Source organism: Psittacula echo (assembly GCF_963264785.1).
Source record: "Psittacula echo genome assembly, chromosome: 1".
NCBI lineage: Eukaryota > Metazoa > Chordata > Aves > Psittaciformes > Psittacidae > Psittacula > Psittacula echo.
This window is the reverse complement of record NC_137735.1, coordinates 157,290,699-157,309,185: the sequence shown is the minus strand read 5'-3', so window position 1 is coordinate 157,309,185 and position 18,487 is coordinate 157,290,699. Positions and strand designations below refer to the sequence as shown.

Sequence of the window (18,487 nt, the reverse complement as noted above, 5' to 3'; positions counted from 1 at the left end):
ACTTGGCATGGTTAAACTTCATCAGGTTGGCATCAGCCCACCTCACAAGCGTGTCAAGGTCCCTCTGGATGGCATCCCTTCCCTCCAGCGTATTAACCGAACCACACAGCTTGGTGTCATCGGCAAACTTGCTGAGGGCACACTCAATCCCACTGTCCATGTCACTGACAAAGATGTTGAACAAGACCGGTCCCAACACCCATCCCTGAGGGACACCACTCGTTACCGGTCTCCAGCCAGACATCGAGCCATTGACCACAACTCTTTGCATGTGGCCATCCAGCCAGTTCCTTATCCACCGAGTGGTTCACCCATCAAATTGATGTCTCTCCAATTTAGAGACAAGGATGTCATGTGGGACAGTGTCGAACGCTTTGCACAAATCCAGGTAGATGACGTCAACTGCTCTGCCCCGTCCATCAGTTTCATAGCCCCATCATAGAAGGCCACCAAATTGGTCAGGCAGGATTTCCCCTTAGTGAAGCCATGCTGGCTGTCACCAACCACCTCCTTGTTTTTCATGTGCCTTAGCATGCCTGCCAGGAGAATCTGCTCCAAGAGTTTGCCATGCACAGAGGTGAGACTGACTGGTCTGTAGTTCCCTGGGTCATCCATTTTCCCTTTCTTGAAAATGGGAGTTATATTTCCCTTTTTCCAGTCATCAGGAAATTCACCTGACTGCCATGATTTTTCAAATATGATGGCCAGAGGCTTAGCAACTTCATTTGCCAGCTCCTTCAGGACCCGTGGATGGATTTCGTCAGGTCCCATGGACTTGTGCACGTTTAGGTTTTTAAGATGGTTTTGAACCAGATCCTCTCCTACAGTGGGCCTAGGGTCTTCATTCTCACAGTCCCTGTGTCCGCCTTCGAAGACTTGGGTCGTTTGGTCAGAGCATTTACCAGTGAAGACTGAGGCAAAGAAGTCATTAAGAACCTCAGTCTTCTTCAAATCCAGGGTAGCCAGTTCTCCCGATATCTTCTGGAGGTGGCCTACGTTGTCCCTAGTCTGTCCTTTACTGGCTACATACCTATAGAATCCCTTCCTGAAAGAAGAAGAAATCTCATCTATTACCACACAATATCATTTGAAAGAAACATGCCTGAATACAACCTTTTATATAAGGAGAATGAAAAAATACAGTGTAATTTAGAAAATTCCAAACTGGCAAATCAACAGTTTCTATTTCCTTCTGTTTTGAACGACTAGCATTTCAAGAAAATACTGCTTGTTACCTCACCCAGATATCAGGGTCAGAGAAAGACTAAACCATTATAGCTTACAATATTTGGGGCTTTTTAAAATTCTTTCATTGTTTAATTTGTTCAATACCTGCTGCAAAATTTCATAGACATAAATTGCCTCTATCTGCAAAACTGCATGGTTTTGTGATTTCCATAATCAGTGAAATCCCATTTTTGCAATGAACATCTTTCAGGAAGGCATCAATCTCCATCACTTCAGAGCTCGTCTCTTTTACCTCCTGTTCAATCATTGTGGCTCTTGAACAAAACGTTCTGCCCGCCTCTTGAAAATTCTGGGTCTAAAAGTGCCAATGTTATTGGCCAATTTGAGCCTGCTGCTCCCTCTCTTATCAGTACTTTGCCATTTTAATGAATTGCAATCAGAATGTTAGTATAAAGGTTTTTTTTTTTTAACTATTCTGGCTTCAAATAAAACAGATATTCCTGATTTATAATAACTATCTATAAGGAATTCCTTGAAGTCTTTCTGATAAATTATGTGCTTCGGTTAAGTATGTTGTTACAGGCAGAAAGGGAACCACTCATAGAACAGTTACTCATATCTCAGATTTAGAGTGAAGTTTGTTCAAGATCATTACAATTTTTTGCATCAGGAAGGCAAGTTAAGGGAGAGGTCAGTAATTATATTAAAATATATGCATACTAATCAAGTGAAAATGCTTACATGTGGAATTTCAAAGAACCTTTGAAAGTAAGGTGTTAAACCAGAACAGAACTTTTAAGAAGAGCAAACTTAAAATTTTGTTTCAATTTAGTCTTTAAAAAATGCTCAGTTCATCACATACATTATGCATTGCTATTTCTGTTACTTAAGTTTTACATTAAAATATTACAATATGAGCCTAAATGAATTAAAAATTAAATCAATTAACAGGAAAATATTTTTTGCAAATATTTTAAATTTATAGTAGCTTGTAATAATAAAGGTGTGCTGTTTTTTCTTGACTGTGCTCTGATTGAATATGAGGTGATCAGTGCTTGAAGGAGTGTGCATTGAAGCCTGCTAGGGAGCATCATCAGAAAGTGCTGTGGATACTCTATATATTTAAATCATATGAGCATCTAAAATTATTAACTCCTCCCAGGAGGAGTATTCTCAGCCTGATAAAGGACATGAAAAACAAGACTGAACTGGAATATGCAACTCTTCGGGTAAAATTAATGCTAAATAAAATATTACTGTAAATGATTCCATGAGTTGAAAATTCAAGTGATAGGTAGGAAATCAAAGTACGGTCTTTATTCATGTTCACTGCTCCACACTTTGTGAAAATAGGGTTTCATGCTTGGTGAACTGTAGAGTGAAACTATTTGATACTGTGAAATTCAGAATTATGTTTCTTGAATTTTCCTTTCATTACATTGAAATATAAATATATTTGAATATATTCACACACACACACAAACCCGAATCACTTTTAAAATGTTTGGAATACTTTTTTTGGCTTCATCTGAAAAAACATTAATAAGTCTGAAACTATTTTTTTAAAAAAAACTTTTGGAATTGAAATTGAACTGCAAATGCCTTTAATCATGCAGCAGTGCAGGTGAGCTTTTCATCCAGACTGATCTCAGCTTTGCTTTTAAGGCAATTGAACCTTAGTGTGTTGCCAGTTGACTGGAGATGAGTGTAAAGGTACTGGTCAGTTGTGAAGATGACCAATTTTTTAGGAATAAAAGCTGTAATACAGAGTTCTTCCAATTGCATATCTAGGGGGCTTTACTTGGATTATGATAGACAGAACCCAAACATCTTTCCTATATACAAGAAGCAAACAAAAATAGTTTTTAAATAACATTTAAATAACAAGGATGCTGGGGAGGGACTCTTCATTAGGGACTGTAGTGACAGGACAAGGGGTAACGGGTTCAAACTTAAACAGGGGAAGTTTAGATTGGATCTAAGGAAGAAATTCTTTACTGAGAGGGTGGTGAGGCACTGGAATGGGCTGCCGAGGGAGGTTGTGAATGCTCCACCCTTGGTGGTGTTCAAGGCCGTGTTGGACAGAGCCTTGGGTGGCATGGTTTATGTGGGGTGTCCCTGCCCATGGCAGGGGAGTTGGAACTAGATGATCTTAAGGTCCTTTCCAACCCTAACTATTCTATGGTTCTATGATTCTAACATGAAAACACTCTACTAAATCTGCATGGTTAAATAAATAAAAGTGAAGAATGAAAAGGAAGAGGTAAAATGTATAGAAAAGAAAGGAATTATATGGTGGACATGTCTACATTAACCTGTCAGAACTACAGTAAAATAACACTTCTTAGAGATAATTTGTCACAAGAATGCTGTTTTCTCATGTTATCAATTAAAATTAGTTAGCATTTTACTATTTGTTAATTACTGAAATTAAAGTAATGAGAGATCAAGTAGGCAGAGCCATTAGTACCACAAAGCCTGAGTTCAGGTTTTATGACTCCTGGTTTTAATTTCTTAATTTCTAAAAGCTTTGCTTTCTCATAATGCTATGTAATGCATGATCAGAATCCACTCAATAAAACGTGCTTATAGGAAAACTGAAGTGAGAACATGGTATTGCATTAAGCAGCTTTGGCTAAAGAAAATTTGACAACTTTTTTTAAACTTCCACAATTCCCTAGGCAAGGTTTACCTAAATTAGTGATAGATATAAATATAACATAAGGAGAAGTTTTTTTGTTTTTTTTTTTCCCCAAAGTGAGTGAATGAAATGACTGTATGATGGAGAATTTAGGTTTTAATGCATTATCTATTTGTGAAGGTATCCTCTTCATTGGTAGTGAAATATTTTACTTTTAATGTTGCAGAGTGTATTTTTAATGATAAAAGGTTTGTTGATTATTATGGTGTTTATAAGCAGGTGATTTTTTCAGGACCTTCTTTCAGTAGTGACTTGCAGTGAGAATGATTACTGTAGATTCACTTCAGCGTGAAACATCCTGATTGGTGCTATATCAAGGAGAACATAGAATCTCCTAATGGCTTTAATAGTGTCTATTTCTTTGTGGAATTTCTTTTCATTTTCCTAAAACAACAGGAACATTACTGATTGTATAACCTTATACCCTGTCTCAGGTCTCCTAGAAACCCTGACCAGAAGATCATTAAACGAGTGATTGCTCTTGAAGGAGACATTATCAAGTAAGTATTTTAAGCTTTAGTCTCTGAGTCTTTATAGGAATAGTGAAGGTTTTCAGTGGATTTTAAATCAGTATCCTAGACAACGAGAACTTTCTAGTATTTTCTTTCTATCTATTCTTAACAGGGATGTCAGCATTGTACCAGTCTCCTTTTTAATGAGAGGAGAAACGCTACACAAAACTGCTCACTCTCTCACGAAAGGTACATGGGTGCAAATAATACTTGTTTCTTAGAATATCTCTGCCACATATCAAGGCAGGTAATTGTACAGCATTTTTTTCAGTAAGATTAAAGAGCTGTGATTTTTCATTTAGAGTCCATCCGCTGTTTCATGCTGTGATTGGCAAATACAAGCAGGATGCGCTTTTAGGGATTATTTTCCTTTTTTTTTTTTTTTTTTTTTTTTTTTTTTTTTTTTAAATATATATATATATATATTTTTTTTTTTTTTTTTTTTTTTTTAAGGCAAAGAACCCTCACAGTTGACTGTCTTCGCTGCAGTGTTGGAATCTGTAGGGAATGTGGTGGAACTGATGTGAATAAATTATTTTATCAGGAAAAAATATCATAGCAAGAGTAGACTCTAGTTTACTTCAAGACTTGGTTTACTCTGATGAACAGACCTTCCTACTGGGGCTGGGTGGAAATAAAATACTAGTAGATGTAAAGCAGAAGGTTTTGTAGGAGGAATATTATTTTAATGAGAATTCTTTTTTGGAAATGTTTCTTTTTCCCAGGTACAGAATAGGATTGGCATAAAACTGGGAAGTAAATCCCTAGTTTCCCACAATAAGATATGAATGAGCCTGGGAGCTCTGACAATATGCAGACTGAGGCTCAATTCATTTAGATAATGATTCTTGCTCTGGTGTAGTGAATATTTAAGAAGTACTTGGCAGCTGCAATTCAGATCAAGGATTTGCATGTGTTCTCAATGAACCCTAGTTAATAGCAGCACTAGTGGGCATTTGGGCTCTACGGAATATACCTGTATATATATTTTTTTTCCCCCTTCCAGTTGATATAATTTCTGTTTTATTGAAACATACTGAATCATCTCAGTTTGAGAAATGGAAATAAATTCTGGCATCTCTGTTGAAGCAAAATATCTGAAATAACAGACACTAAGAAGATAATTTGATGTTCAAAAATTATGGACATCTACAGTTAAAACTAGCTATCACTTTAAAGAACTAAAAATGTAGGAGTAGTGTATGCTACTGAGTGATGCCTTTTATCGACCTATGTCCTTAAGGGGACACTTATTCCTTAATATATTTGATATTAGTGCTGTAATTCATATAAGTGATAAGTATTCATATTTCAATATTCCTCATTCATTTCTGTAGCAATGTCAGAAAGAAAGGACAATATAAGGCAACTTTGAATGTTACTTTTCACTGTTCTATATTATTAACATATTTGAATTTTTGAAATGGAATGGAGTTTTTGATAATGCAAAAAAAGTTTCATAACTTAAAATCCAGCTGTAGGAAATCAAGTATGCTGTACATCGAAATGCCTCAAGACTCTGAACTTTTCAATAGTTCAACTGAAGTTGAAATAGTTCAACTTCTGTGGGTGTTCCTGGCTAAATGGACAAAGGTATGGGGTATAATAACTGTGAGATTGTGTGCAGAATACTGATGAGCCTGTAGATTGGTGAATCAGTCATGCACGCAGGAAACTACAATAATTCTCATTTGTCCTTGATAAAACACATTGGATTAATTTACTAATAGAAATATTAATCTCAGTAATTCAGATGTGCTTTTTTTTTTCTATTTTAATCCATGATAATTATCCCACAGCTTTCTGCTTTAACTGTAGAAACTAGTTTTTAGCAAAAGATAAATCATTGATCTACTTTAACTTGTTTTTAATACGTATTATTATCTCCTAATTGTGTATATGTAGAAAATATAAGTAATACTTGCCACTTTCCATAGCACTAGGGTACAGCAAAAGCTTAACTAATAACATATGACAGAAAAGCCTCTAAGATTTTTCTAAAATATGTATTATTTTTGTAAAGACACTGCAAGTAGGTATGGACTAGGATATTTGTGACTGAAATGGACAACTGGTAACTGAAAGCATGTATAGAAAACATAAATAGAAGCTTTTGACTCCTACTTGATGTCTGAAGACAGTCTTTATTACAAACCTAAAAGAATTGGGTTTGATACCTTGAGATTTTATGTCTATATATTTTTATATATTGAATTATACCTGATCAGGATAAAATGATCTTCTGAATGTAATTGAAAGTAACATGGATCACATATGAAAAAGTATCTGGAAGTATGACGCTTTTCGCTATTGTTGTTTCTTTTTTGGCATGGGTTGAAACGTGACGCGTAACTGATTTATGCTGACCTTAGAGGAAAATTTGAACATCTTCATTCCTAATATCAAGTCTTTGTAATGGAGTATATATGCCTGTATACTAAAAACCCCACTTCCTTAAGCTTTTCACTTCTCTATTGATCAATCAGAATTCCTTCTTTCTGAGAACATATCCAGGTTCACCAGAGAACAGTTGTTCCAGTTCCAGGGTACAGAAAAATGGGAATCATCACTTAGATACGGTGGGGTTCTAGCACTTATGGGGCTATTTTGGGTACATTGGTTTTGCAGAGAGGTCATGGTTATACAGAGTGATATTGTATTGGACATTTTATCAGAAAAGTGAGTGTGATGTACGAAGTCTGTTGCTCTGCAAATTTTGCTTGGTGTCATGTAACAGAATCAATACACTTTTTCAATGGTGAGTCTTCCAGTCTTCTCTTGTGAAGAAAGATTTGTGAATAATTGTGAGTTGGAGGTATTTTTGTTTAGTACTCCATGAGACAGGTGACACACAATATGATCTATGAGTCTGCAGTTACGGTTTTGTAGATGAATGAATTATTTTCATTCAGTCTATTTGGGTGCATGATTAAGGATAGTTTGTCGTAAAAATGTTGTGTTTTCTCATGTTATCAATTAAAATAAGTTAGTTAGCAGTTTGCTATTTGTTAATTACTAAAATTAATGAAAGCTCAAATAGTACTTGAGTTCAGATTTTATGACTCCATGGCAGAAAAATCCTGGTTTTCAGTTCTGAATTTCCAATAACATTAAATAAGATGAAAATTGTGCAATTTTATAAATAGTAATGACTGACTTCTAGTTTTTGAAGAGGAATATGTGAGAGAGATCAATAATAGTCCATTTTTATTGTTCATTTTGTATTTTTCAGGTAGTCACACATTAGGGAATACATAGTACTTCTTCACCTTTTGAAATAGGCTTTTAGGACTGAAAAATGCTACAAATACACTGAATAAAAATTCTGGAATTTAAATTTTCTGGTTTTGTTTCCAGTCTAGATGTTAGTCCAGGTGAAATGAGTTTGGTAGTGTCTTGTAAATCCCTGGAAGCATGTAGTACAAACCTGTAGCAGATAATTTAATTTGAATATGCTAGTAAAATTTCCTCCTCAAAAGAATTTAAGGACTAAACAGGAAATCACTATTTAGCCCTTGAAAATGAATCTATAAGTCAGCTTGCAATGTAGACAACATTACAAAATGTAGTTCCCATAGATCAGGTTTTGTTTTGTCTTCTATGGATTCACAGGAGAATTAACTTTAAGTAGGAAATCATTACAATGGTTCCTGAAGACTGTTTAAATGATAATTCTTCCAAAGGAGGCTTTATTTTTTAAAGTCAATATAATCTAATTTGTTAAAAATTAATGTTGGTATTATAACACACTTATAATAACTTGAATAACTTGAAATTAAACTTATTAAAGCTCATTTATCTTAAGTGCTCTAGTGGAAATTCAAATATATATAGTAATATATCACAGATGAGTTATGGTGTGCTTTCAGTAACACATACAAATGAAGGTTTATGTGAAGTAAAACAAAACTGGGATTAAACTAATAACATTGAAAATTAAGTCTGTTTGGTAAGTTGCTGAACTAATTTGTTTTCCTTCTGTCTGTCACGTCTGCACAGGTCTGTGGCAGCTTGGTGTGCCAATTCTGTTTCTTTCATATAACTGTTTGCTTTTTAATACTGTACCTTGTTTAAGAATGATGTGTGAGACCATAGAAAAACTGATTTTAAAAGTTTTGTCCAGGGATATCGTTAGGCTATTTAGGAGTAAATGTTCTAAGGACTGAATGGTTCAGCAGAGTGACATTGCATTTAAGTGTTGCATCTTGCAAAACTACTTTGAAGAAATCAGTAAGGAAATATTCATTGTTTATCAAAGCACAGCAATGCAGAGATAAATCATTACATTATTAGGCTGTAGGTCTAAACCAAGCCTCAGTAACTTTCCAACTTTTACTGCAAGTTCCATCATTAAATTGCAGAAACTATTGCCACAGAAAGTTAGAAATTATAAGAGATAATAAGGGGTTTGGAAAAGGAATAGAGCATTAATAGAAATAAAGCCCATCAGCAGATATTAAATGCAGCAACCGCAGTATGATCTCATGTACTCCTGTTGCCAAGTTCATGCAAGCTGTTATATTTCTTCCAGTCAAAGATCCCATACTGCCTTAAAATATAACCAGAATCTGGTCATTCTGTCCAGTTGTTGGAGAACACTTTCAGCTTCAAACAAACTGTTCACTGCTCCACACAAGTGTTTGGTTGCCTCGTTTTTCCTCAGAGAGTAGGTGTTGTCCAGTATAAAAAAGACAAAAGTTTTCTTACTGTAGTTTTCACTGAACCAGCTCAATTTCATCAGACAGTTGTGGCTGCAATTTTTTTTCACTGAGGACCAGGATTGGCTGTCCAACAGAACAGCTGTCTTCATACAGAGACTCTACTAATCGATAGCAACTTCTGTTAGATTATACCAAAAACTTACTGCCTGCCTCTAGGAAGCAGAATAGCTTTCAGAAAAACTCAGACTTTGCCAGTGTTGTGGCACAAGAATTTCTATGGGTAACATCTTCAGGGCAGCCACCTGGAAGGAATTGCATCCAGTCCTTTTCCATTTAATCACACAGAAGTCATTTTACATTCACAGGTGCTGTAGTAAGACTCTCCTTCATTTCTTTGCCCCTTCCCTGACCACCCTGACATACACACAAAGATCTTTGGTAACTATTCTGAGGTATTGGTGATGTGGTAAGGTACTGCTTGCAGTGGCTGAAAGTAAGAATAAAAAAATTGGATTATCAGTAAAAGACATCAAGACTAGGACTCACCGGTTAATCACGTTACAGAGAGTATGTTTATGTTTATGTTTATGGCTGTCTCCTATTCTCTTTTTTCTCAAAGTCCAATGTCTTTGTTTTTGGGTTGTGAGTAGAGATCTCTAAGTGTGGGAATTCACACTGAAAAGAGTTTTCGTGGGACTGACAGAAATGAGAATTGATTGTACTCTACAGAGACACAGCCCTGTTCTCAGAAATTACAGGTTTTGGAACATCTTTCCTTCTGACTAATCACAGTCTTCATATTGTTCTGTCTTTGTATTCCAAAATATTTTTATTTTGTGGCCATATGCACAAAATCACATCTCACTGGATTTATGCAGTTTATTTTGCACTACTTACTGTTAGGTAATGATTTGATTTTTTTAAGCCAATGAAAGCTTTCATAGGTTCCAGCTGTATTGCTCTGTCATAGCTCTTCAGCATTGATCATATCCTGCAAGTCTCCTAAATAGAGTTTCCATTGATCTATTTTGATTCCATTTACATATGCAGAGTTCTTGCATGACTGGACTCCATTTCTGTAAATGCAAATGATGGGAATGTATGTCAGTACAACATCTTTGAACTATAAAAACACTCAAACCTGGGATGAAGATTTAATGTGTCTATAATGGATTTCTAAGGTTCTATAGATCTTTAGGCCCAGTAATGAAGATCTGCAAAGCTGGATTTCTAAAATTTTGCTCATTGTAAAATATGGAGAAATGCTTTTGCTTTGCATTGTATTTCTGTTGCCTAATAAGGCAACCAAAGGAAGGTGCATGAAGAGACAGAAAGTATAAGAATGGAAAGTTGAATATCAGGAAAAGTTGTATACATGTGCTATCTTTTGTTTTCAGAAAATACGGGGTAAAATAATTTTCACAAAAGTAAAAAATATAAAAATGCAAAAAATTAAAAGACATCATTTTCCAGACTAGGTTTTTTGCTTTTTTTCACAATGGAAAGTGTGAGTTTAAATATATATATATATATATGTATTTACTCTATTTACTCATTCCTCCATGCAGTAAGGTCTTCAGTCCTTTAACATCCATGACATTTTAAAGACATATTTTTTTCTTAAGAGTACAGATATCAGCAGTAAGATTTCTAAAAGACCATGTCATTAATACCAATAACATTTCCCTATATTTCGTTTGGTTCAATTTTTCAAAATTCAGTGCTGGAACAGTGACAATGTAATTTGATTTGGTGAAATAGTACAGAATTTTCAGTGTTAGTTTATAGAAAAATGAAACAATGTATCCTCTTACCTCCAAGGAAGGAAGTTTGATTTGGACAACACTAGGAGACAATGCCCTGCTGCCGGAGCCTGCCCGTATTACAAGCCATTACAATAAAATACAGTGAAACAAGAACCTTAGCCGAAGGCCCACACTTGATAAACACTAACACAGCAAATACCAGCTCTAAGTAAGCAACGACATACAGAAACTGTGATATCAAAAAGAACAACTTTGAGAGCCAATAAATCAGCATTGTGCTTCGGTCAGATCTGTCGTTATCTCAACCCTCCGTGCCCCACGTTGGGCGCCAAAAAGAGCTGTCATGGTTTAAGCCAAGGCCGTAAATCAGAACCACGCAGTCTACTTCCCCCCCAACCTTTCTTCCCCCTCCTGGAGGGATGGGGAGGAGAATCGAAAGAATGTAGCTCCCACAGGTTGAGATAAGAACAGTTTAATAACTAAGGTATAACACAAATCACTACTGCTACCACCAATAATAATAATGATAAAGGAAATAACAAGGGAAGAGAATACAACCACTCACTGACCGGTACCTCGCCCCCACCCCGCAGTGTTCCAGCCCTTCTGGGCACTCTCAGTTCTACATCCTGGGCATGATGTGCTGTGGTATGGAATACCTCTTTGGTTAGTTTGGGTCAGGTGTCCTGTCTCTGCTTCCTCCCGGCTTCCCCTCCTCCCTGGCAGAGCATGAGTCTTTGTATATATTTATCAGTATTATTCCCAGGCCGAAAGACAAAAAAACACAGTGCTGCACCAGCTACTAAGAAGGATCAAAAAATGACTGCTACTGCTAAACCAGGACAAAGAGAGACCATCAGTAACACTAGTTTCCACAGAGCTACTACTCAGACTAACCCTACTACTAAAAGTTGAGTATGCAATTGAAATTGCAGTGTGTACTCAGCTACTCTCTATTAGTGTATATCTGAACCAAGACACAAATGACAGCTGCATCTACAGGAGGGAGAAAGATTTTTTTAATTATTTCTTTCTTCTTCTTTTTTCTTTTTTTTTTTTTTAATTAGAGAAGCAGCACTCTAAAATGCAAAAAAGCCTCATCTCTTTTAAGATTGCATATCTGTGAGCACTGTGCATAACACGTCTCAGTAGTGCTCAAAGGCTATTTTAATTCGCCAGAGTAATCAACAGTGGGGAAGTTTTTTAAATGCTCTGTAGGCACCTTGTAGTAACATTTTTTGTGGTTTTCAATAAATCCCTGTAGTTATGCAGCCTGTCGTTGTGAAGTATACTCCAGTGTATGCAGAAGTGTATCTGCAGACACTTACTGCCAGCATCAGCTGTAGCTGTGTGAAGTACCATTCTAACTTGTGCTAATATATATTAGAGAACTAAGAGAAAAGAGGCAGATAAGCACTTTATGTCTTTAGCATTGAAAACTACACAGATGGAGAACAGAAATCTGGGAGAGGAGTTGGGAAAAGTACTGTTGAATTATCATGGTGTTGTGGTTTAAGCCAGTCGGCAAGTCAGCCACGCAGTTTCTACTCCCCCCCCCCATTGCTCTCAGTGTAGTTTTTAACAGCCCATTGTACTGATTGGCTTAAACCACGACACATGGCTGCACTTATACCAGCACCCTAGAGTATGTAACTTTTGCTGTTTTATCCTGCAACTGGTCAGTTGTGAAGTTCTGTGCAGTGAAAGTATCCAGCAGAATTTACTTCTGACTGGCTTCCATGTGCTGAACACTGAGTAGAGACCAGTACAAGAATGGGTAATACTACTAACAGGCAGGTCTTTACTTTCTATGAACTTATTTCTAGGATGTTAAGGCTTTTTGATGGGAACAGAGCTATGATACACAAAAATGCTGTTTTAGGAAGCAAAAAACCACCATTACAACATAGATCATGCATAGACTTCAGTGTCTGGTTTTGGGCAAGAAAGACATTGATAATCTAGAACCAGCTCAGCAGAGGGCCTCAAGCCCTCAAGCTGGTCAGGGGTTGCAGCACTTGCCCTGTCAGCAGAGGCTAGGGAAATGGAACTTGTTCAGCCTAGAGAAGAGATGGCTTTGGGGTCACTTAACAGCAAGCCCCCAGTACCTATGGGGAGGTAAGCAAGAAGGTGGAGCCAGGCATGGTGGTCCAATGAGAATAACTTGAAACAAGAGAGGTTCAGACCACATAGAAGAATAATTTTCTCCATGAAAATGGTCAGATAGTGGTGCAGTTGCCAGACAATCTGTGGTCTCCATCCTCACAGGTGTTCAAGACCTGGCTGAACAAAGACTTCAACAACCTCAGTAACCCTGGTTTGGGCAGGAGATTGAACTAAAGACCTCCTGAGGGCCCTTCTAATCTGAACTATCCTGCAATTCTGTGACATCAAATACTGATTTTAAATGTGTTACATCACATTTACAGGAATGTTAGAAACTTAAACAAATGCCATGTATTCATCTCACTTAGGAGAGCATGTCTTTTATAGGCATTTTTCTTTAAAGAAACACATATGATTTCTGTTTCTTTAAGCTAATTTGCTGCCAAGACATCAGATGGTTAGAAAAGACATGCATACAAGTATAATCATCTCAACGGGAAACACAGTAGGTTGTCTATGAAGATGTTAAAAAAGTGAGCAGCAAGTAAATGAAATGCACTAACTTTTACAAAATCCAGTAGTTAATAAAATGCTTTCATATATTTTAATTTTCACATATAATTTCCTTTTTTGCTTTCTAAGCTATGGATACAAATATCATTGGTTGTCTGAAATTTGGCACTGAAGTCCATGCTTAGTCATTGAATACAGAGTGTGCTTAGTAATAATGGTCTTTATCCTGAGCAATATTAGGACTTCACCTTCTCAACATTTAGATGTTTGCTAATTAGTTTCTAGACAGAAATAGTTGAGCTCCATTTTAATGTTGGTGCTCTTCTAAACATATTACATTAAAAACTCAGTGCGACAAGAGCAAAGTGGGTAGGAGGAAGGAAATAGTATTAAACCCGTTTTATAGAAGAACAACTCAAGCTGAAAAAAGTTGTAGGCTTATGCTCCTATAAGAAGTTTGCAGAGCAGCCATTAATTGAACTTCCTGGGTTCCTCATCCCAGAAAATGAACAATAAATTCATGTATTTGTCTGCAGCAGATTTTTCTAGGTAATTCATGTACTTTCCTCCTGTATATTGAAAGGACAATTTTTATTGATGCTTGAGCCGTACTGGGATCAGGGATATTTTTATGGTTGAAAATTGAAGGAAAACATGCTGGAACAGAAGAGTTTACTCCGAATAATGTAAATAAATCTTACTGCTTCTTCCATTTTACAGCGGTGCAAAAGTCCTCTCTCTGTCTTACTTTAATACATTTAGGGTGCTGAACTCAGCCAGTGGCATGGTGAAAGAGTTGTATTCACCTGCCATTAGTGAATGGAAAACTGTTTCGCAAACTCGACTCAATATGGGGTTATTTTGTTATCTGCATCATTACCCTGGTTTCAAAGTCCCAAATGATGACTTTTTTTTTGGTATTTTTGTGTTTGGTTTTTTTTTTTTTTTTCCTGAATTCCTTTGCCTGCTTTGAATGAAGAATTAAACAGAATTATGTTGGTTTCAAATCAAGTAATGGTCAGGTAACTGCAAGTGGCTGACTTGGTGGTTTTTAAAAGATATTGTTTTTCTCTGCTCCTGTTCCTTTTCTATACTTACACACACTTTCCTCCTTCCTGCCATCCCCCAAAACTTGAGATACTGAGATACTGCTCCTTGATGTGATTTATTTAAGCTGACCATGTGCGTGATGCTACTCCAGTCTAACAGGGATTTATTTCTATCTCAACTCATGTATAGGGAAACAACAGCAGTTTCATCACTTTTGATGATAAACAAAAAATCATAGCTTGCCTCCAAAGCAGGTTCTTCCTAAATGCTCATCTTTCCAATGCTCTCACCTGGGCTCCCTTTTGGAACTGCTGAAGGCAGCTTAAGTGAACACCATGTACTTGGCATTTTAATGAGCTGGCAGGGACCACATGTCTGTGTCCAGCTGAAGCACAGTAACTTCTTAAAATGCACTGATGTTGTCATTTATGATCATCTGAACATGCTCTGAGAGGATCAGCTGGTATGAACCATCTTAGCTCTGTTAATGTTAAGGGAAATAAGCCAATATAGCCTAACTTAAAAACCGGGTAAAACATATTTTGGAATACGAGCTTATGTAAAGAATACAAAAAGTCACCTCTTGAAAGATTTATAATTAATTTTATACACTTCATATTCTTCCTCGGAGTGGAGTAATGAATACAGGATTCTATACAGAATGATGTTTGTTGGTTTTTTTTTTAATTTAGAAAAATAGTGTAAAGTTTCCTATTTTTTTGCTTTTCTTCATTAGATTTGCAGCCTGACAAAGATTTTTAGTGCCAGTGTATATTTTATAGCACTGTTTGCCAGCTGTGCACAGTATTTGCCCATGTTTTAATTTGAAAATTTTGAAATTATTCTGTTTGCTATTATGTAAAGCTTGCAAATATATGGTGGCAGAAATATTAATTGTAAATTGTTAAATTAAAAAGATTGCCTCCATAGTTTTTCACTGCAAACTGATCTTGAAATGTGGGCTTGAATAGTTCACAGGAGCAGAACTAATAAGGTTTTGAAATTGATCACTCTAGCAGTTATGAGATTCAAATGAGAATTGGAGGGAAATTACTATTATCTTTTTTCATTATTATAGAACTGACTATTGTTGACATTCTGGTTCTGTGGAGCAAATTGTGTGATGAAACTGTACTGTATTTCAGGTATAATGGGTAACAAGCCATTAAACAGGGTATCCAGCATAGGGGAGCCAAAAATATTTTCTGTTTTACTATAGTCTGTTGGCAGTGAATGCACAAATAATTTCTGCTTGCTGACCATTATGCCACCAGCTTTTTAATATGCAGCCAAAAATATGTTGTGATAAACTGTATGCCATGTATTTCTAGAATTTCAGGTATATCCCAGATAGCATTTCTAATGACCATGTTTCAATTTTGTATATATAGCAATAATAAATTAGTATTTAAACATTTATTATAGCATGAAAGGGAGCAAGTGATAAATGCTGAAAAAAACTGTGATAGGATTTGCTGTAATTGAAAACCAAAGCATAGTGCCCTACTAGTAGAAGTGGGAGTCTAGTAACTGATCGACCTCTAAAAGAGATAGAATAGAATAATGGATGAGGAAATCAATGAACGGATTAGAAATAGGTACATATCTAAAAAAAAAAGGTCACCTTTAATGGATTTCAGGGGACCGACTTGGTGATTGGCTAAATTAATCACAGTTCCACTGCTAGTGCAAATTTCTGTGCAAAAAAACCCCCACATTGCCTATGTGCAACATAGTGGAAATGGATGACATGTATAATTACAAGTAGAAGTATCATGTGTCTATTCAGGGGTATTATGGAGCATATCTTGTCGTATTTCCAGTATATTATATGTAGGTATGATCATATTTAAAAGAAGGATTTAGATTTCTAACAATAAAAGTCATTCTACTGTTTCTAACGCTCATGCGGTAGTTAAAACTGTAATTAAACAGGTTTTTGGGAATGGGGAATAGAGACTAAGTTCATAAACCAGACAGATACAGTTTGCAAATGAAGAAGAAAGCTAATTAAGCCAAGCATAGCAGCATAATATTAATTTTTAAAAACACTTCAAGCGTATTTGTAGTAAATCTTGCCACAGCTATTGCATATTTCCTAATGAGTTATTCTACAGTTTGGGTTCAGCATCTATGCTGCCAACACTCCATAGCCAGGTAAAAACCTGCAACCTGCATCCTTAGGCATTATGCTGATGTTTATTTCAGCACAATTAACTCTTTGAGCCTCATTTAGAGAGGAGAGGAGAAGAGGAGGAGAAAGCTACAGCAGTAGCCAGCAGGAAAGTGAGAGACTGGGATATCTCCAAGCAAAACTCCTTTTTCCATAATTTTCTCCAGTGACACAGATTTCCCCTGAACACTTGAACAGTTCCCCTAGTGGCTATAAAGTTACAGTAGGACCAGCTGTAGGCCATTTCTCTTAACATGTTAGTGCTGATGGTGATGACTGCAGCACACCGATCAGGTGCAGATGTTGCACTCATCTAACTGATTGTGAAGTCCTGTGCATGTGTGTTTCTGGATATTACTTCTAGGCTATTTATATAATAATTTTCTACTAAAAGTTACCTACTAAGCTTTATATATTCTTGACAATATAGGCATAAACCAAAAGCTATGAAGTGAGACATGAAAAAGGGGTGGGAGGAGAAAGGGTGACTTAAACATCAGTCATAATCTGTTTCCACAAGAAACCTAACATCAGAGACATCCCAAAGTCTTGTAATGCTATGACACAAAGACATGAGGACAAGAGCATTTGGGAGTACAAGGTAAAAGTATTGCCACAGCAGCCTTGGGGTATGCAGTGAAAGACTACAAAGTCAAAAGCAGACTTTGTGTTACAAGTGAAAGGTTACAGGGCTGTAAAAGGAAAGCCCTTAATGTTACAAACCTTAAAGCACAGGAGGACATCTGTACCTTTCATTTGTCTGTGAAAAATGTGAATTTTTATGATGGCAATGAAAAGGGAAAGCCAAACAATTTCATATGTAATTTGAGACTCATTATTTAATGTAAAGACTTAAAAAGCTGCATGGGCAGAACTAACATTTACAGTAGAAATACCTGTATCAACAGTTAATCAGCTGGTGTAGTGCAGTGTAGTGTAACTCATCCTATAACACCCCTTCTTTTATCTTATTTTTTATGGAACATTTTAGGGAATTATGCTTCTGTTCTACCCCCTCCTGCCCTCACCCATGTGCTTATGTATCCTCTATACATCTTTGTGTCAGGGCTAAAGTTAGTCTGCAAGAGCCTCTGCATAGGTAATTGTGCTATGTCCCTGTGTGTCCTTTGACATACATTTTGAGGAGTCTTTTAGAAATATTTGCAGTTCTGGATACACTATCTGTATTCCTTCATACGCAGGCATGTGAAGATAATTTTGAACATGCCAAAATATGCTGGACATCTACTCTTTGCCCCACAGTTGTCTTTTACTAGAGTTTAAGAAATTTCTGTCTCCTCTTTTAGCTGCTCAATTCTCTTCTGTTTTACTTAACTGTTAGATGCTGACTTGTTTCCAGGACAAGGGCAAGAGATTAGCATATGCTGCTGAAGGATGTTTTTGCCTTCTTCTGTTGGTGGCTACTACTTTAGGTGTTGAAATAAAGTATTTCCTTATATGAGCGCTTTCCATGTTGTATACTCAGTGCTGAAAGAAAATCATATAATTAATATTTGAAATTTTTGAATCCAAGTTCTTCTAGAATAAACCACTGATAGTTGAGTGATGAATTTAAAAGGATTTTCTGTACAAGCTTTAATTTCCAATGGAAAACTGTAAATTTTACAGCCTTTGTAGGTGGGATTCAGTTACTTAAACATACCTGTCTGGTGGTATTTTAGATATCCTAGTTATTCTGTCTGGCCTTATAAGCTACAGTTTCAGAAAGGCACAATTCTCCTGAGCATTGTGTTATAGCTGCCCTTGTCATGATGACGTCTCAGTAGACTGCCTAAAATAGTACCAGTCACTTATGT

At 36.3% G+C, this 18,487-nt stretch overlaps 1 protein-coding gene across 1 annotated transcript in view; it reads left to right on the top strand.

Annotated features, from left to right (window-relative positions):
* The window catches only part of IMMP2L (inner mitochondrial membrane peptidase subunit 2), a gene marked incomplete at its 5' end in the record, with an annotated part of 459,378 nt that overhangs the window by 297,618 nt on the left and 143,273 nt on the right, over positions 1–18,487 (top strand). Inside the window, one exon of the mRNA XM_080632403.1 lies at positions 4,324–4,389. Within this exon, the coding sequence (XP_080488529.1) occupies positions 4,324–4,389 (66 nt within the window). The remainder of the gene's footprint in view (positions 1–4,323; positions 4,390–18,487) is intronic.